Consider the following 21,961-nt stretch of genomic DNA (forward strand, 5'->3'; position numbering starts at 1 on the left):
ATTCTTGCATTCTTTTAGTCTCTTAGTCTCACTAGCTTTGGTTCTGTTTATATTTCTTTCATTTATGCTAACTTTCATTCCTTCAGTCTGTTTCACATATTCTGATAACTTCTGGTCTAACAAAATATCACACTTTCTACAAATCCATATCATCTCTCATCTCCTCTTCGGTCTGTCTACAAAAACATCACATTTTGCCACACATACGTGTTGCTCTCAAGACATCAAACCATTTTTGAAAAGTCTATGTCATGAAGATCAAATACTGTCTGATCTTCACGTTGCATGGCACGTAGACCTCGTGTGTACCACCATAGTATTCTGTTCAAGGCAAGACTCAAAATTTAATAAAAAAAAACAGTAACAAATTAACAACAATCACTCAGGTATACTAAGCTATCAAAAATAAACAATGTTATACTACAATGCAAGCAAGATCACCAATTATTACACAAAATAGCACTTATCTTTTTCGAAGCCCTTTACCAATGACAATTACTTAGCAGCCCTAAGTATCAACATTCACTGCAATAAATCAGGATCGATGTTATGTGTATATCCTGTCCATTAATTTATCAGAGCATACTGATTAGAAAAAAATTGAGATGTCTGATTTATATGTCATTTTTGTTCACAAAAGAAGGTTTGGAAGAACACCGAGACTGTGGGTATACCAAGAGTTAAATGATCTGAGATACATGCTCTGGAAACTAGACTTTCTATATTTAACTTGGCTTCCAAGCAAGGCAGTGGTGTCATACTATCACAAGATGAAAATCATCTACCCTTGAATTATGAATATTGAAAATAATTAAAACATGAGCATTTTGAGATGCAGTGTTATTGAAAATTACATTTGTTTATACATTTAATGTGTATATATATTAAATTGGGTTATTTGAAGTTATTACACTTCGTGTGTAGAGGCTTAAGTGCTGTGAGGACATCATGTTGGAGGCTTAATGGACTCCAGATTAATGGACTTCATTCCAGGTCATCTACTACCACCCTTAGAGGGCGCTCCACCTAGATAGGACTTTAGTGTCACCCACGTGGTTGGGCTTAGTATTGTAAGATTTGTGTGTGCATGTTACATTAATTGTTTTTGTAATCCCCGTAGATGTCCTATTGACTAGGACGAAATATAGGAAGTATTAAATTCTATTTTAATTCTTTTTGAGTGTTGTAAAAAATCCATTAAGCCTCCAACATGATGAAGTTATTACAGTTATTTCCTTTTATTTCCAAATTAAAAGCCGAAAATTAAACGAATTAAACATGAAATTTTAATGAAATAAAAGCTCCATCTCTTCTAAATAAAAATGCAGTGCTGCAGCATCAAGTAAGTACAAATTTATAATATCCATAAATGTTGATGTTTTAATTTGATGAATGCATATCTAATCACATTATCTCTGTTTTTTTATTATTTTTTATGGGCAGAAAATATAAAAGAGAGATGGAAATGAGTCAGAAAATTGATAAGTGTAACAAACAACAAAAATATAATGAAGAGATTAAAAGGATTCATCACTTCCAGAGTCTTCATAAGCGACAGCTTTTCATGATGGAAAAAATGTCACCTAGTAAGATACTGCAGAAGTTATTTTTATTTATTTATTTTTTTAAATTGTTATTGTAATGACTGACCTTATAGGTCATGGTCTTTTTCTTAATATTTTTAGGTTTACAAAACTGATATATTGGCAATGCTACTTGAGGTTCCATTAAATTGAGAGATCACACATTAATTTACTAATTATATTATTATTATTATTACATAACACCTCCAGGGAGCCCAAGGACTCATCAAGGGAGGGCACCTACTCTACAACTCTCTGTCTCCACGCTCACTCTACCAACTACAATGAACTGCAACTATCATCATCTACACCAACGCCATCTACTGCCCATCACCACCACGGCACACACACAAATCATCATACCTTGCTTTAAACACATTCAAATTCTCTGCAGACGCTACATCAGGCAGTGCATTCCAATCATTCACAACACTTCATTCAAAAAAACTGCTTCTCACTCCCTTGCTCGCCCCCCCCCTTGTTCTTTCCCCATTCTCCACCATTTTATGAAAAACCTCTTCAACATTAATAGTATAGCAACCCCTTACAAACTTGTACATCTTTATCATATCAATCCTCTTCCTCCTATCCACTAGACTCTGTTAACTGCATTTTCTCAATCTTTCTTCAGATTCAACATTCCGGAGATCAGAAACTATCTTAGTCAATTGCCTCTGGACCCTTTCCAACATCTCTTTGTCCTTTTGAAAACCAGGTGACCAAATATATGCACAGTAATACATATGTGGCGTAATGAAGGCCTTATATAATGAAACTAGAATCTCCTCACTTCTACAAGACAGTGTTCTTTGCATCATTACCAGAATTTGTTGTGTTGTCCTCACAATTTTGACAATTTGCCCTGTAAATTTTAAATCCTTATCCACTATCATGTCAAGACCTCTTATTACCTTCAACAACATATCTCCACCAAGAGTAAATTCTACATCCCATCTTTGTTTCCCAAATTTTAAAACCTTACATTTTATAATGTTGAACTGGCATCCCCCACTTCCATCCTATATCTGCTCTGTATTACCCCATTTCTCTAATAACTTGTGTGTCATCCCTGTTTATAGCAATAGTACTAACATTTCATTCTGCAGTTAGTGTTTTTGTTTAGGTTAAATTTGTGATTGTTTTTTTTTTACAAAAGTTCCTATGGGTTGTTATAGGACACAATACTTAATACCTTCCCCCATCCATCCTTGATCACTGTTCTTTAAATGCAACAGCTTGTAGTTATTATTTAGACATAATCTCACCTGTAGTCTTCTTCATCCTGGTAATGCCAGTTATATCAACATGGTATTTTTATAATTGTTCTGCTAGCTCCACCTCTGATTTCTAATTTTGGTGCTAATTTCAGTTCTGTCGAGTTTGAGGTTGCTTTATTAACAGACTTTTGACTATTAACCCTGGTTCCATGATGCAAGAATAGAGTTTTCAAATGATGTCCCAGCTGCCATCTGTGGTTTAAAAAATCAGTTCAGAATTGATTAGCTGAGTCTTCCAGATTCTACCACTCCCCAATTCATATCACAAGTTTCTTGCAAACCCATCTTCCCCATTATTGTATGTTCAGTAATTTGATGAATATCTAATAATGACATTAAGGTAAGGAGTTGGAGATTGCATCAGAAGCCGTGGTTAGTTCTTTACTTTCCTTATAGGCTATGTGCATGTGGCATTCTCTTTCCCCTCATCTGGCTTTGATCTTTAAGTAACTTCAGCTATTTTATTCCTAACTGAAATCTCAGATCCATTAGTTAAAAAAAAAAAAAAAATTAGTTTGAACATGGTCTTATATACTCTAACTTGGCATTTTGGCTGATTCTTTCTTGTTCTCTATAAATTTATTCAACTGGCTTATTACTATACCAAACATCACTAATTCTGTTGTCCATTTTGATAATTAATTTCCCATCTTCACTAAAATTGTCTAATAGCTAAAAGGAATAATAACCTGTTATATAGGTTCACCACTACTAAGAATGCAGGTGATGTTTTCTGTTTTATTATTATTATTACATGACACCATTATGGAGTTCAATACCCATTGCAGGAGGGCACAGTACACCACATACACACTACACAAACAACCACCTAAACAATATATAATCTGCCATCCACACCACATCATCAACCTTCTATACCATCCACAGCCGACTAATTTTATTTTTGTCTGTTAATTGTGTGTGTGTGTGTGTGTGTGTGTGTGTGTGTGTGTGTGTGTGTGTGTGTGTGTGTGTTAGAGTTTTCTAGCTGATCTGCCTGTTGTCCTTTCATTCCTTTAACTATACTACAGTTTTCCTACTATACTCCTGTCTTTTTAATTATTAATTGACTTCAGAAATTCACAACGTACAATAGAATATAATTAAATTAAACTTTAATGTATATTTCCAATATTTCGGCAACGTCACATTGCCATTTTCAAAGGAACTTACAATAAAGACATGTGCACGCAGGCACTACATACAGTAAATGAGGATGAAGCAGGAAGCTATCGTTTCTCCTAAAAGTCCTGATGGTGCCCCCTAGCGGGCTATGTAGGTATTCTTGGCCATTGGGCTGAAGGTTTCATGATGTATGTCTCCCAAATTTGGGGCAGTCTCATGCAACCAAATTGGTAGAGGTTTGGCATGTTTCTTAGGGCTGAGGCTGATTCCATGAAAAGTCTTTCAAACTTGAACTTGCTACAGTGTATTATTGTGGCTTTCTTCCACCGTATTCTGAGTGCTCTGGTCTTGCAGACCGAAATGGTCTGCAAGACCAGAGTGACTATACTGGTGAAACCAGATGTAGTCCTTGTGTTCTGAAATTCTGATATTTGCTGTCCTGCCTGTTTGGCCAAAGTAGGACAGCTTACAGCTGCAAGGGACCTGGTATACATCAGGTAGGTCTAGGGGAAGTGGTTGGTCTTTAGTGGAGCAGATAAGGGATGCCAATTTTCTATATGGTCTGTAACAAGAGGTCAAGTCATGTTTTCTTAAGATTTTTGTAATTTTTTCCAAGGTGCCTCTGATGTAGGGAATGGTGATGGTTTTAGAGTAATCCTTGTTGTGAAGGGGAGGAGGATTGTGGTTTACTGGTTGCAATATTTTTTGGATTTTTTTGGGGGGGGGGCGGTAGCCATTGGCTGAGAAAGTGTTGAGGATGTGATTTAGTTCAGTGGTTAGGGTATATTCAGTGGATAACTCCATATTGTTGAGGGGGGGGGGGATGGTGGGATTGTTGGTGAATGTATCTGCCTATATGGGTGGGTTTTCTATAAACAGAGAAAACCAAAGTTTCATCAGGCCGGTGGGTGACTAGTGTGTCTTGGAAAGGGAGGCTGTTGTTTTCCTCTTTTTCTAGGGTGAACTTGATTCTGGGGGTGTTGGTTGTTTAAGTGTGTCAGAGCCATGTGGCCGAATAGTGAACACATCATCAACATAGCGAAGCCATATGGTTGGTTTTTGTGGGGCAGAGTTTAAGGCTTTCTCTTCAAAAATTTCCATAAAGAAGTTGGCCAAGGATGGGGAGAGTGGTGAACCCATGGCTATCTCCTCTATTTGTTTGTAGAATTTTCCCTACCAAACGAAATAGTCTGAGTTTATTGTGAACTGAAATAGGGCTGAGATATCGGGAGGAAATTTAGCTTGGATTAGCTCTAATATTTCTTTGAGTGGGACATTTGTGAATAAGGAGGAGATGTCAAAACTGACCATTATGTCAGTATGTTGGAGTGTAAGGTTTTCTATGCTGGCTTTGAAGTAGGCTGAGTTTTTTATGTGTGATGGTGTGTTGCCAGTATAGTGTGTGAGCGCTTTGGCCAAATGTTTAGCTAATTTGTATTGGGGAATCAATGCCATCCACTATGGGATGTAATGGCACATTTTCTTTATGTATTTTTGGGAGTCCATATATACGGGGAGGGTATAGAGTTAAACAGTTTTAATTTTTCAGTAACTTCCACAGGCCAAGAAGTGACCTTCTTAAGGAGCCTATGGAGTTTTCTAATTTGTGAGTTGGTGGGATTGTATTCATTGGGGAAGTAAGTAGCACAATCTACTTAGAGCATTAAGCTTACCTCTGTGGTCCGTTTGGTTGAGTACTACAGTGGCGTTCCCCTTATCTGCTCTGGTGATTACTATTTCTTTGTTTTTCTTCAATTGCTGCAGAGCTTTATATTTACTATTGGATATGCTGTGAGAGCATAGTTGGCATGGTGGTCTTGCTTTGGTGAGAACACAAGCTACATCCAGTCTAACATTGTTGCCGATTTGGTACGGAAGGTGGCAGATCCCGCATTCGACCTGGATCATTATATCCTCGACCGGTATTTTCCTGGGAGCAATGGTCAAGTTGTGGCCACGTGATAGTGCGATGAGTGCTGCAGGCTTCAATGTAACTGAAGAAAGGTTGACTACAGTGTTGGTTGGAAGTTTTGGTTCGGAGGTCAAGCTCTTTTTTAATTTCTCAAATTTCGACCCCGTATTTTTTCAAATTCTTTATCTGCCGCAGTGCACGAGACGTCATATAAAATAGACCAAAGCTCATGATTTAATGTATTGGAAAGCTCTTCTTCAAGTGCCTGAATAGCTTTGTTTGCATCAGCTAGGAGAACTCGCGGGCAGCAATTTGTTCCCGTAGCAGAGCATAGCTGGCATGGTTATAAATTCAGAGTGCCTTTTGTGGAAAGAAACGGTGCTTGATTTTCACACAATTTGGGATTACCTGATTATCCCGGCAGCATTTTAGGAAGGTCAGACGATTCAGTTGTCTTGATAACTTCAGCTTCATTTTACCGTATTGGCAGGCCTTGCGTGCGATGGGATCTCCGTGGATGATAGTAATTCTCATAGAAAGGCTTGTATGCTGGTTATACATAATTATTATTTGACTTCAGGAATTCACAATGTACAATAGAATATAATTGAATTAAACTTTAATATATATTTCCAATATTTTGGCAACGTCACGTTGTCATTTTCAAAGGAACTTACCATAAAGACACGTGCATGCAGGCACTACATACAGTAAATGAGGACGAAGCAGGAAGCTACCATTTCTCCTAAAAGTCCTGATGGTGCCCCCTAGCGGGCTATGTAGGTATTCTTGGCCGTTGGGCTGAAGGTCTTATGATGTATGTCTCTCCCAAATTTGGGAGACACACAATAAGTGTATACCAGGTCCCTTGCAGCTGTAAACTGTCCTACCTTTGGGCAAACAGGCAGGACAACGAATATCAGAATTTCAGAACACAAGGACTACATCTTGTTTCACCGGTATAGCCACTCTTGTCTTGCAGATCATGCTCTGGATACACGCTACAGAATACGGTGGAAGAAAGCCACAATAATACACCATAGCAAGTTCAAGTTTGAAAGACTTTTCATGGAATCAGCCTTAGTCCTAAGAAACATGCCAAACCTCTACCAATTTGGTTGCATGAGACTGCCTCAAATTTGGGAGACATACATCATGAGACCTTCAGCCCAATGGCCAAGAATACCTACATAGCCCGCTAGGGGGCACCATCGGGACTTTTAGGAGAAACGATAGCTTCCTGCTTTGTCCTCATTTTCTGTATGTAGTGCCTGCGTGCACGTCTTTATTGTGAGTTCCTTTGAAAATGGCAACGTGACGTTGCCGAAATATTGGAAATATATATTAAAGTTTAATTTAATCATATTCTATTGTACGTTGTGAATTCCTGAAGTCAATTAATAATTATGTATACCCAGCATATAAGCCTTTCTACAAGAATTATATTCCTGTCTATTTTCAAATTTTCAGTTTTTTTATTTATGAGTTCTATGAATAAAGCAATTTACTGGTATTGCAAACACTAAGTGATAACAGAGTTGGATAAGAGGAATGGATGCATACCATGATACTTCTGGATTTTGTCATGGCATTTGACAGAATTGTACATTGGAGATAGTTATACAAAGTAACTGGGGATGGGTTTGCAACAGAAACTTGTGGTATGAATTGGGGAGTGGTTGGCTGGCATGTATTAAAAAGTTACACTTAGTGGTGCTAAGTCAATGAAGAGAAGCATGGCCAGTAATGTTCTGCAGGGCTCTATACTTGGCCATTGTTATTTAACGTTCATTTTAATGATATTAAGAAGGATCTTGAGTGTGATATTTAGTTATTTTCTGATAATGCCAAGTTAGAGAAAGAGAAAGACAGAGAGTGATAAGGTATTTAGCTGTAGGCCTGATTTGAACAGATTAGCTATATGGGCAAATGACAGTGAATATGAATTCAATGTTGCCAAGTGTGAAGCTATGCATTTTTGAAGGAGGACATTATAAAGAAATTATTATATTTGTGGAAATCTATTGGAAATAGTCAGCAAAGCTAGAGACTTATTGTGAATAGCGAATTAAAGTTTAGGAGTCATATTACTAAGGTTTTTAAGTCATCACATCAGATAACAGCATTGTTATAAAGAATACTACCTTGTAGGAAGTTACAAGGTAGTGTTCAGATACAAGATGTGCAGATACAGGTACATAAAATGCATCACTGAGAACCAAAGTGATGATAGATATTGAATTGATTTCTAATGAGGACAGATTGAGGGATGAGAATGTAATCTTCAAAGTTTGAGAAATAGATGGAGGAGAGGGGTATATGATATCAGCATACAGTCAAGGTCTTACTGTATAGACACAAGTTAAATTTTACAGCTTATGGGTGGTCTTGGAGTCAACCATGGTTGCTGGCTGGTTGTGTTGTTAGGAAGCATGTGATGAGGTCCAGGTTCTTCCTGTGATGGGTTCATGGAACGACTACCATTGAGTGTTCTATGTGTGTGTGTATGTGTGTCTTGGATGAATGTTTTCAAGGAGAGATATGATAAATAGGTCTGAATGGCCCCTCCTTTGAGAGTCCTGGACTTCTTGTGGTAATAATAATAATTTTTATTACAGTTTCTACTGTATGTACATTACCTTTCCATTGATTTTACTCCCTTAATAATGCATTTATGACAAAGGTAAAATATTGAGATCCACAGGCAGGGTAGTCATATTACCTTTAAATGTCTGTTTTCTTTCCATCATGTCACAAGAGGAATGAATCAGTTTTACTGCTAGCTAATGAAGCATTTGCCTGGTAACTTAGTACTACTAATAGACGTCAGGAAAGCACTGTATGTTTACTCTGCTTTATATTCTATTATCATTCAGAATTACATTCATTTAGAGTTACGAAAATGTATTAATATCATATTAGACTGAAAATGTCTTTATTCAGTATATAACAATAATTAAAATTGGTTTGTTTAGTCAACTTGCCCTGTAGCAAACTCTTACAGGCCAGGAACAGTAAATGAAAGATTTAATGTGTGAATTTGGAGAAAACTATTTCTTTCCTAGTTCTCCAGAACATATACTCCCAGACATGTTAGTATGTATTTAGTGGTGGAGTGTGTGTGTGGGGGGGGAACTATTATTTGGCCCACCATACAAGCCTCAGAGGTGTACCTGAATATTTTAATTCAACTTGCTGTCAACAAGAATAATAGAATATCATAAATAAAAAGCAGTGGATTAAACTTACCATCACTCTCCACATAAAAAAATCTTTCTTCTCTAATCTTTGCTCATTATGCAGTTTCCATGAATGGCCTTTCATTTTCTTCTCTTCTCTTCCTCTGTTCTGCAAACAATTGTTTCCACATTCATTTCATACCATTTGTTCAGATTATTCTTATACCATCGTCATCAAATTCCTGACATGCATCCTCAAGGGGTGTACAGGATATGATAGTACTACATGAAAAACTTATGTCACCACTAACTTCTTATCTGCAATTTTCCTCCAAATCAATCTGTTACCTGTCAAGACTCTGACGTTATCAGCTCTTATATTTCTTTCTTCTAAGGCACTTTTTACTGTATGAGTACACCTGTATCTTGTTCTTCCTCTGGGTCTTTTTCTGGCCAACCTGGCAGAGAACACTTGTTTTACTAATCTTTCCTTTTTTCCCATTCTGTTTAAGTGACCATACTATCAGAGATTAGCTCTGCTAACACATTCCTGGATGCTAAAAATATCAAGAACTGAGGATATTCTTTCCTAATATCCTCATTTTTAATATGATATTGGCATTGATGCCATCTGTTCATTACTCTAATCTTTCTCAGGACCCTTATATCTGTGGTTTCTAGTCTTTGGTCAAGTGTGTGCTGTTTTTTCTAGCCCAGCTCTCAGACCCATAAGTTAAAATTGGTTTGAACACTGTCTTGTATATAGCTAATTTAGTGTTTTGACTAATTTCTCTCTTATTCCATATAAATTTATTCATTTGACTTCCTATCATACCATACCAGCTTTATTGATTCTGTTGTCTATTTCCATATTTAATTTACCATTTTCACTAAAAATTGTGCCTAAGTAGCTGAAATGTTTTACTTGTTCTATAGGTTCTTCATTCACAATGTTGTTGAGATATTTTAAATGCTTCTGCCTATTTTCATTGTCTGTGGCTTGTTATTGCTGACCTTCATACCATATCTATTACAACAGCTATTCATTTTAGTCAAGGAATCTTGCAGACTTGTAGCAGATTTATTTAGAAGTATAACATTATCCAGATAAAGCAAAGAGCTGAGATTAACATATCCAATTTTGATATCAGGTTTAATACCACTTTCCTTCATAATGTGATCCATATAGATAATGAATAACAGAGGAGATAATGTGCATCCTTCCCTGACACCAGATTTAACATTAAACCATCTTCCTGTACTTCCTTCAACTCTAACTGCTGACTTGCAACTCAAATAAAGACAAGTATTGCTTGATACAATGCTTTATTGCCATACAATTGTAGGATTTGAATAGCTTTTCTCTTGGCACCTTGTCATATGCCTTTTCCAGATCTACAAAACTTAAATACAGATCTTTGTTATATTCCTATGATTTCTCAACTACTTGTTATAAAGTGAAAATCTGATCCTGAAGCCTCTATTTGGCCTGAATCCAGCTTGTTCTTCACCAAGCTTCCCTTCCACAATCCTTCTCAACTGTTTCTCAGGTATATTTGCATAAATCTTACCAGTAACAGTAGAGAAATACCTCTGTAATTCTCACTTTCAGTTTTATTTCGCTTTTTATATATGGGTACTATGAGAGTTCTACTCCAATCATCTGGTATTCGTCCCTCTGTCCAGGCCTTCTGAACTATGCAGTGCAGCCACTGTAAGAATTTTATACCTCCATACTTGAGCATTTCTGGTCGAATATCATCTACTTCTGCTGCCTTTGCACACGTCAGGCTTTTGATGGCTTTTTTCTACTTCAAGTGTGGATACGTATTCCTGATTGAATGCCTGGTCAGTGTTTTTTACTACTGTGCTATCACTGCTTCTTTCATTTAGAAATTTTTTGAAGTAATTGCTCCATACATCAAGGATATCTTTATCTCCTGTTTTCACCTTTATCATCTCTAATTTCTTTTACAGCTCTTTCCTCCATTTCTGAGCTTCTTCAACAACCTCCAGAATATCTTGCTACCTTCTTGATATTTATTTTTCATGTTCTTGCTAAAGTCTTCCCATGATTTTTGTTTAGCTAGTTTTACACAGTGTTTATCTTTCTTACATTTGTCTCTGTATCTTGTTTCTTATCCTCTAAGAGAGAGAGAATAAGTCAAATAAGCTGACTTATTTGACTTATTCTCATTTTGCCTAAATTCTTCATCTCTGTATCCACAAGCATATTTTCATAGTAGTGCAGTTATGAGGACAACACGGTGTTTACCTTTCAGATGAAAGACCTAAGTTCAAAATCTGTCTACGACATGGAGGACCTTGAAATGGATTTATTTAAAGGTTAGCAAGATTTTTCCTGTCAGAAACTGATTTTTTTTTCTCTTGATAATTTAGGTTTTCTTCCCACAAAATAGGCATACTGGCAAGATAGCACATGCAATTTTGAGATTACAATCAAACCTGGTTGCTGACATGATTGCCTGAGTGTTTAACATATCTGTTCTCCAACAACAGACTGCAGGTTTGAATTCTGCCATATGGGGAGATTGGTGAATGCCTTTGGGTTGTAGATGAATTTCATCACTCGGTTTGATACCACTTCCCCGCTTATTGGAGGTGTGGTGTGAAAAAGTTCTATGTTTGTTCTCTAGGACAATGTTCCTGGATTGTGTAAAAAATAACTAATAAATATAAAAAAAATTTGATTTAAAAATGTAAAAATATTTATAGTCTACCCACAGTCCAAATGTACTATAGGTTTACAAAAACAACCTTGTATGGGCAAGTGCCACATAAAAAAAAAAAAAAAAAAAATAATAATATGGACTCTCTCTCCAGAGTTTCTGAGAAAGAATAACAATTATGCATAAAGCAATTGTTGTTATGAAATCCAGATATAATTTTGTTAATAATACACAACTCACTATGCTTATTTTCATCCAAATAGATGAAAGTGTATGAATATAGTTAATATAGTACTTAGATATAATGTTTAGGTATAATGTACATATATTTAAGTACAGTTAAATATGAAATCCGCGTGTTAATTCCTAATTTCTCCCTATGACCTCTAGTAGATGCCACTGATGCTCCATGCTACAAATTGTCAAAACAGCTGGTGAACTCAATTATCCCCCCCCCCCCCCCCACACACAACTGGACTTACCATATCCTTGATAAGAAAAAACTTTACCTATTTTAAATTCTTGATTGAAAATCTAACTTTAAATAATACAGTTATATTTGTAAGCTTTGTCACCTCACTGTTTGCCAATATTCCCTGAAATGACACATTAACACTCTTTAAAACATTTTTCCTTCTGATATCTTAGATCTCTTTTTTCTTTGCCATCAGTTCTGGTTATTTTTCTTGGAAGAATAAAATTTACAAACAGACAGTGGGAACCACTACAGATTTTCCCCTCTTGCCAATCTTTACATGGAAAATTTTGAAAAATGAGCCATAAACTCAGCCCCTCTCAAACCTTCTATCTGGCTAAGATATGTAGATGATGTGTTCTCTATTTGGCCTCATGGCCCAGACACATTAGACTCCTTCCTCAGTCATCTCAATAGTCTGCATCCAAGAATCCAGTTTTCGATAGAAAAGGAAAATGACAACAGTTTATCCTTCCTAGATACACCTAGGAAGGATAACACACCTTCCTAATGGTAATCTTTCCTTCACTGTATATAGAAAACCCACCCACACAGGCAGATATATTCACAAACTTTCCCACCACCACCACCTTTTTCAACAATATGGCATTATTAAAACTCTACTAGAGCTTATAATTTTTGTTCCAGTAGAGCCTCTCTTTCAACCGAACTCATCCACAAGCTATTATTATTATCTAAGACCTCCTACACACATGCAACACCTTCCTTTCCAATGGCTACAGTGATTACAGAATTAAAAAAAACAATCAGTTCCTCTCCCATTCCTCAGTCATCGCTTCAGAAGGATTTCAGAAATGCCATCACCATCCCCTACATCCATGATACATCAGAAAAAATAGCCAGGTCTTTAAAAAAGTACAACTTCTACTCATCTTTTGAGCCCCACTGGAAACTTGCTACCCTTATCCATTCTACCAAAGATCAGCTCCCTCCTCTCTCAGTGCCTGGAGTATATAAAGTATTCTGCTCCTGCAAGTTGGCTTACTTCAGACAGACAGGTTGATCAGCAACCATTCTTTTATTATTATTATTACATTACACCTCCAGGGAGTCCATAGACTCATCGAGGGAGGGCACTTGCTCTATAGCTCTGTCTCCGCTGCTCAATCCACCAACTACAACGAACTGCAACTACACCAACACCATCTATCACTTACCACCACTAGTATTTTCACAGACAATCACAAACGTCCATGCCCACAGTGGGATTCAAACCCGCAGCCTTTTGACTGGAGAGCGGATACGCTAACCACTTGGCCAACCAGGTCGGCCCTTTTAAAGAACACAACTTGTACATCTGCAATCATGACTATGATCAATCTGGCCTTGCAGACCATGTAGTGGATACAACCCATAGGACCTCCTGGAAGAAAACCACCATGCTCCATCATAGCAAATTTAAAAAGGAAAGACTGTTTTTAGAATATGCAGTGGCACTCAGAAATTGACTAAATTTAAATAAGTACAGATGCATAAAACTTCCTAAAATTTGGGAAACGTTAATTGTCCGAGGTCCCACTTAACATCCTATGCCACCTACGAATGTTCATAGAGGGCACTCCACCTAGATAGGACTTTAGAGTCATCATCCACGTGTTTCATTTAGTATTGTGTTGTGTGTGCAGGCCCGTTTCTACATTTTGCAGGGCCCTGTGCGAAATGGAAAAGCTGGGCCCCTGAAAGTTAGTAACATTTATGGAAATTTTAAATGGAAGAATATCTTGTTAATTAATTAATTAAATCAAATATGAAAAATATTTATGCACGTAAATAAAAAAGTATGCTTTTTAGCATCAATTTAAGTAAAGGGAAAAAATTAGTTAAAAAATAAATGCGTTTGTATGTACATGATATATTATTTTATTACGTAAGTACACATTATCATATAAATATGCCAGAACAATGATTTATTTAATAATATAAAAATATGAAAAAAATATAAATTTTTACTATAAAGAATGAAATATATGTATAACAACTTATAAGATTTAAAAGAAATCTTAATATATTAAATATTATTTAACCTAATGTGTTATCAATAAAATCATTTATAATGCTATCAAAATTCAAATTTTTTTGCAATTTCACACTCCATAGATATTATTGCCAGGGACGACAAATGTTCTTGAGACATAGAAGATCGCAAATAGGTTTTTATTAATTTTAATTTGGAAAATGACCTTTCTGCTGATGCGACCGTAACTGGACTTGTCAATAATATTTTCAATATCGTAGTAATATTTGGATGAATATCCAACAAATTATTTTCAATTATGAATTTTAAAATATTAATCGGTGCATCTTCTGGAACAATATTTCTAAAAATAATTAATTCATTGTAAAATTCAGATTCAATATCTGTATTTTGTTTTTGATAAAGCTGTTTGCAGCAAAATTTTAATTCATTTTCTGTCATTTTTCTTATTAATTTCATATCATAAAGAAATCCAAATGATTTTTAGTGAATTTCATACAATTCAAATCTTTTTTTTGACAGATTGTAGAGCAGTATCTAAAATTACAAAAAAAAATTTATCCTAAAACTATCTTTGTTATCACCTATGTGTGATTCATCAGGTGTTTCATAATCAAAAAATACTTTTCTTCGACGTACTCGACTTTCTTTAAATTTAATTTCTATTTCTAATAGATTTGACAGTTCTTTAGCAATCTCAAAACATTATCAAATCCTGATATTCTTTGCTCTTCAAAGTACTGCACTAACTCTTTAATATGCTTAGTTGCTACATCTATGGGAATTTTTGCATTTTTTAATACTTTACTTACTAAATTAACTTTTGACAAAAGCTCATACCAAATTACAAGGCTTAGTATAAACTCAAATGAATCTATTTGTTCATATATTGAAACCACTTCTGCTTTGATAGTATTATCTGATGCAGTTTTAAATAATTCTTTTAGTGCATTTAAAAATTCTGGAATTTGAAAATGTACAGCTCTAACTGATTCTATTCTACACTCCCATCTTGTATCACATAACGGTTTTGGAGTTAATTGTTTAAAAAATTTCATTTCTTTAATATGTCCCAACATGAAGTTGAGGCAGCAAATAATGTATATATTTTTTGTATAACATTAAAATAATTTATTGCTATAATTGATGATTTTGCGACCTCCCCAAAAATCAAATTTAAATTATGACAGGCACAAGGAGTATAAAATGCCTTTTTGTTTTCATTTAAAATGTAAGCACAGACTCCTTTATATACTCCTTTAATATTCGCTCCGTTATCATACCCTTGTCCTCTACAATCTGACAATTTAAGATTTAATTTATTCAAAAGTGATTTTATATTTTCATATATACCTTTACCGGTACTGTCATTAGTTGTTAAAAATGTCAAAAAGTGTTCATGAATTTCAATATCTGCTTCAAATATATGTAAAAATCTAAAAATTACTGAAATTTGCTCCTGATGACTAACATCAGGAGTACAATCGAGAATTATTGAATAGTACTTTGCCTTTCGTATCATATTTACAATATTTTGTTGAATTTTGGTTCCCATATCAACAATTAATTCATTTTGCACAATGGGTGATAGATACAAATTTTGTTTCTTACCTATAATTTTTTTTCCCGAACATCACATTAAATGATCTTTTAAAAGTGGATCAAATTCTGCAATTAATTCTATGATTCCGAAAAAATTACCATTATGGGCTGTGTACAAAGTATCAAATTATCAAATATTATGTTCAAATATCAAATATTATGTTCGGATAAATAAAGAATTGCTGCTACTATTCATCTTAAAACATTTCTTAACCGTTCTGCTTCAAATTTTATGACATTTTGATTTACCTGATCAAATTTGTGATTTTTTAAATTACATTCCATTTGTGTCCATGAATACATGCATTTCATGTGCACTGGATTTTGTTCGTGTGACTTTAATCTTCCACTTACATGTCACCAGTCAGAAAAGCCATTATTAGATAAAAAATTATCATCAGAAGAAAATAATTTGCAACAAAAACAAAAAATAGAGTTGGAAGAGTTTGAATATACAAGCCATCTTCTGTTTTGCTTCTCTCCGTTTGCAATTGTCCTAACATAGTGAGCTGTGGAAAAACACATCTTGTTGTCATCTTTTGGAAAATCATTTTTAGTCAGAGAAGATGGTGGACCACGTTGTACAATTTGTATTAGTGTTGCGTTGTTCAAAATTTTGGGCCATGTTGCTGGATCATCAATAGTAAATAGTTCGCCTTCCTCTGGTGTCTCAGTTTTAGGATCTTCAATACTCATTGTTTGACCAAACGCATCATGTTCTCCGCTTCCTTTGAGTATTTCAGAACTCTCATTATTAATTAATGTTGAAGCCGAAGAACTGTTTGTAGTTATTTCAGAACTCCCGTTATCAACTGATATATCTGAACAAATATATGAGTTCAACTTCATAAATTTAAACAGTGAATTTCTTTGACGTTCCTCAGCCGCTTCTTTTTCTTGTTTTCGTTTTCGTTTTTCATGCCCACTTGGGTATTTTCTTCCATAATAATCTTCCATATAATTTCTTCCATATAATTAAATACGATAGATTTAATTATAAAATAAGTTAATAAATTAAAACAAAATTACTTACCTGATAAATAAAATATATCTAAAATAGATAATATTAGAAAATAAATAAATCTAATATATTATAATTACGGCTATTTTGCCTGCTTCGGTTTAGGAGTGCCCCTGTTTAAATGTCATTGGCTATTTACTCATGGATTTTTAAGGCATTGTTGATGTGAATTTACCAAAAAGTATATGTAGCATAAGGAGGAGAAATTTACACATACCTTTTTCTGGGTGTTGCGGCTTTTCTTCTTTCTGTGATGTCCGAAAACTACTGAGTGTGTGGAGGGGGAGGGTAAGCAATTTGGGAGAATTAAATTAGAAAAACCCGGGTTTTTTCAGTAATATATATATATATAATCATATATATTATATTATTATGTTTTATAGGGTGGGGTTTATCGATTGAAGGATTATAGGATTTATAGATTGAAAACTGCTATTGAGGAAAAATTCTGATGTCGGATAACCTAAAACCAGTTTACAAAATATATTTTTAAAGATATTTTTGCGAGTAATGTCACATAAAGAAATTGCCATGACAGTACGTGTATATACTTATTTGTTCATAAAATCATAAACAAAAATCAAAAAACTCCTTAAAATTATTAAAAACACCTGTTTTAAAATGCACTTTTCCCTATTTAACACTATGTTGTACGATATTGTTATCTATCTTAGAGTAGTTTCAAATACTACTGCTCTAGCGCTACGATATTATTTTGCTTACTATAACAACAATAGTTGGTTGTAAAATTATGTACATATATTTTTCTATATAATAATATTTTTTTATATAATAATTACAATATTAATTTATATACAGGGTGTTCGGGATAAATTTGACAGTTTCGTAAGGAAAAAGAAAATCTTCTTTGTATCTATTAAATTTAATGAATTGACAAAAAAACATTACAGGCAGAGTTAATTACAATACTATCAACAAGATTTACTCAAAATAACCACCATTAGCATCGATCACAGCTTCAATTCTGCTTCGGAACCTCGAACAAGCTGATGCTACAGTCTCCCTGGGAAGGGCCGCAAAAACTGTTTTAATTTTATCCATTAACTGGGCTTTTGTATTACTGGAAGTGCGATTGGTGTCTTTTTCAACTGCGCCCCATACAAAATAATCCATGGGGTTAAGGTCTGGGGAGTTTGGAGGCCAAACATTTGGACTGGTGAAGTCGTAGAAATTTTCAGACAACCATTTTTGACTTTTCCCAGAGGTATGGCAAGGGGCCGAATCCTGCTGCCATACATACGGCCTACCATTGGCTACCCTTGTTATCCAGGGCTTGACTACAGTTAGCAACTCCACGAACAAAGCCCGAATTCCAATGCCAGGGTTCTTCAACACCTGTTCCTGCAGATTTGCGAGGAATTCTGCTGTACGAACGCAATCAGATCGTCTGCTAGGGATCTTTCTTCTTGCTACATCCTCATAGTCACCATTGCAAGTCTCTAGTTCATGCCTGATTGTTTTTACTGTATTCAGGGAGCATTGGGCAGCAGTCGTAATATCCTTATTTTGATGGCGGGCACGAATCATCATGATACAAGTTATTCTCTTCCATGATTCAGGTGGGTTCCAGCTATCCATCCTTTCTGACATCTTGTATATGAATGAAGAAGGGTCCAAACTTTTAAATGAAGAGAAGTGTGTGTTAATACATGTAACTTACGGAAAAATATAATTAATTATAAATATGTCAAATTTATCCCGAACACCCTGTAATAATTAAAAATAATTGATTTTCTTTTTTCAATTTTTTGCGCTTTGCGAGACCCTGTGCCACCACACAGTTCACACACCCATGAATACAGCCTTGTGTATGTGTGTGTGTTATAAGTTATTTGTAATATCTGAAGATGTCTCAGCGACTGAGATGAAATATTGGAAGCATTAAAATTAGTTTTTAATCCTTTCCTAGTGCTGTAAATAATCCTTTAAACCTCCAACATAATAATAGACATGGAATTATTATTTGATATCTAATGATATTAAAGAAAAATTATTTAAATATATACTTCATGAATACTCTTAAGTACTTAAAATGCATGTTTGTTATGGGGCTTAAAAACTGTTCTCTTTAACTTATAACTGTCCATATAATAATTCATTCCCATTTTTCCATTTTCCCTTGCATGTTAGGATCAATGATCTGTCACAGTCAAATAACTTGATCCCTTTGAAACTTGATTACTATTATGACTGTTAGTTGCATGTGGTTTGGCTGTTTTGTGTAATGACAAATCCTGTATGTACAGGAGGAATAACCCTACCATTTGAAAACTCTGATAAAGGTTCATCACATTCTAGACAGGATTCAAACTCAGGTCTTTCCAACTAAAGGGCACCTGCAGAAAACATGTATGATTCATTCTGTCTGTACCTATATAACAACTCCATGACGGACAGATGGATGTTGATGAAATTTTATATTTTTCAGTTATTAAACATTTTGGTTAAATCAAAATTCTCAATTTTAATTTAATCAAAATTAAAAAGTTTGGTAAAATCAAACTTTAAATTCTCAGATAAAGAGGTATAAATGTTTTACAATGTCTGACTGTACACAAAACATATGGTCAGAGGATTGCATTCTGAAAGTAGAGAATTTATAGCACTAGCATATTAAAAAGGGACATAAAACTGAATTATAGGGGAATTTCCCTACTAAGAATTTCAGGTGAGATTTATGGAAGTGTACGATTTAATCCTTTTAATACTTGAGGCTAAGAAAAATTGTGAAAGAGATACTTATTAAAGAACAAGCACTATTCAGATCAAATGGAGGTTGTCAGGATCAGATTTTTCCTATAAAACATGCAGTTGAGAAATCATGGAAATATAACAAGGTTTGTAGATAATAATAGTATTTGGTTGAAGATCAAGTGTCGATCAATTTTATTATTAAACTGAACCAACTAGTTTCGCCACATTTTAACTGTTGGCATCTTCAGGGTACTTTAAACAATCTCACAATTATACGTAACTGCAAAACTGACAAAAATAACTGTAAAAAACTGACTAGAATAATTACAAATAAATAGTATCGAACGTGAGTGAAAGTCGCCCATTCTGCTATCAACCTTAACAGAAATCAAGGCCTAATACTCCCAGAGATATGGAAAATCCCTAATCAGAACTTTAAAAACAGAAGAAATGAACTTTAATACAAACTACAGAAAGTTCCTTAGCAACAGCTAGCTAACCTTGTACACGCAATACCTGTTTCACTCACGTTCGATACTATTTATTTGTAATTATTCTAGTCAGTTTTTTACAGTTATTTTTGTCAGTTTTGCAGTTACGCATAATTGTGAGATTGTTTAAACTTATAAGTACCCTGAAGATGCCAACAGTCAAAGTGTGGCAAAACTAGTTTGTTCAGTTTAATAATAAAATTGATCAACACTTGATCTGCAACCAACTATTATTATTATACTAATTTATGATCAAGAAAATACCTTCATGATGAAGGTTTGTAGATCTCGAAGCATCATGTGACAAGGTGACAAGAGAAATGCTATTCAAGATACTAAACTTATAAGATGTAAGCAGGACATTATACATAGCAATACATATAAAAAAAAAGTGAAACTGTCTATGAAATTATATCATCATCATCAATTTTCATTATCTTTACTAGCATGTGAAGGCAGTGCAACACATGAGCTGTTAAAAAAAGAATAAATATTAGTAGCAAGAAAATATATTATCGTGTTTATTTCATGACAATACTGGTATTTTAGGTTTGTGTTATTCAAATTGATGAATTTTTTGTATAATTGTGTGATATTTGTTTGGTATTTAGCTAGGATTTTATGATCTCAGTATTGTCTTCCATGTGTAGTCATTATATTCAACTTGGCAGCTGTCAGTTTCAGTACTAGCTCTAGCCTTTTCCCATTTACAGACTATGTTATTTGTAACCTAATTGAAGATTTTGTAGCCTGCTACATATGCAGTATGTACATGTTATGATGAAACTTACCATGTTGAAATACTAACTTGAAACTATCACTCAGTGCATCTGAACATCACTAGGTTAAATTATAGAATAACATCTATCTAGTAGTAAGACTTATACGTTGGTTAGACATAACTGGTAATTAATTTACGGAATTAACAACGCATATGAAGTATTTAATTAAAGATAACTTTAATGAATCACTTCTATATTTCGGCAATGTCACATTGCCATCTTCAGGAACATACAGATATGGTACGTGCACTAAGGAACTAACAAAGCAAATGAGGAAGAATGTAAGAAACTAATTTTATTCCTAAAGTCCTAATGGTGCCCTCTTGCGGGCTAATTTGGTAGTCTTGGTAGTTGGGCTGAAGTTCTCATAATGAAAGTCTCCCAAATTTGGGGCAGTTTCATGTACCCAAATTTGTTGAGGTTAGGAACGTTTTTTAGAGCTGCTGAAGATTCTTTGAATAATCTTTCGTATTTAAACTTGCTGCGATGGATTATTTTTGTTTTCTTCCAACGAATTCTATGGTGGGTATCTAAGGCATGGTCTGCCAACCCAGAGCGGCTGTACTGGTGAAACCGGATGTAGTCTTGGTGTTCTGAAATCCTGATATTTGTTGTTCTGCCTGTTTGGCCAAAGTAGGACAATTTGCAGCTGCAAGGGACCTGGTATACATCAGGTAGGTCTAGAGGAAGTGGTTGGTCTTTGGTAGAGCGGATAAGGGATGCCAACTTTTTATATGGTCTGTAACAGGAAGTAAGGTCATATTTTTTGAGGATATTAGTTATTTTTTCAGAGGTGCCCTGGATGTAGGGGATAGTGATAGACTTCGTGTAGTCTTTATTGTGGAGGGGGGGAGGGGGGTTGTGGTTTACAGGTTTTAGTATTTTTTGGATTTTTTTGGGTCTGTAACAGGAAGTAAGGTCATATTTTTTGAGGATATTAGTTATTTTTTCAGAGGTGCCCTGGATGTAGGGGATAGTGATAGACTTGGTGTAGTCTTTATTGTGGAGGGGGGGGAGGGGGGTTGTGGTTTACAGGTTTTAGTATTTTTTGGATTTTTTTGGGGTTATAGCCATTGGCTAAGAAAGTGTTGAGGATGTGGTTTAGTTCCATAG

At 34.9% G+C, this 21,961-nt stretch overlaps 1 protein-coding gene across 2 annotated transcripts in view; it reads left to right on the forward strand.

The window, feature by feature from the left end:
• Positions 1–21,961, forward strand: part of LOC150094127 (IQ calmodulin-binding motif-containing protein 1-like) — a 240,009-nt gene that overhangs the window by 152,740 nt on the left and 65,308 nt on the right. For both annotated transcript variants that reach the window (XM_090412272.1, XM_090412273.1), the window contains exon 9: positions 1,444–1,586. In XM_090412272.1, the coding sequence (XP_090268398.1) occupies positions 1,444–1,586 (143 nt within the window). The remainder of the gene's footprint in view (positions 1–1,443; positions 1,587–21,961) is intronic.

This window comes from Typopeltis vanoorti, chromosome 22 (genome assembly GCF_054136105.1).
Source record: "Typopeltis vanoorti isolate ZY-2024b chromosome 22, IOZ_Tvanoo_1.0, whole genome shotgun sequence".
Taxonomy (NCBI): domain Eukaryota; kingdom Metazoa; phylum Arthropoda; class Arachnida; order Uropygi; family Thelyphonidae; genus Typopeltis; species Typopeltis vanoorti.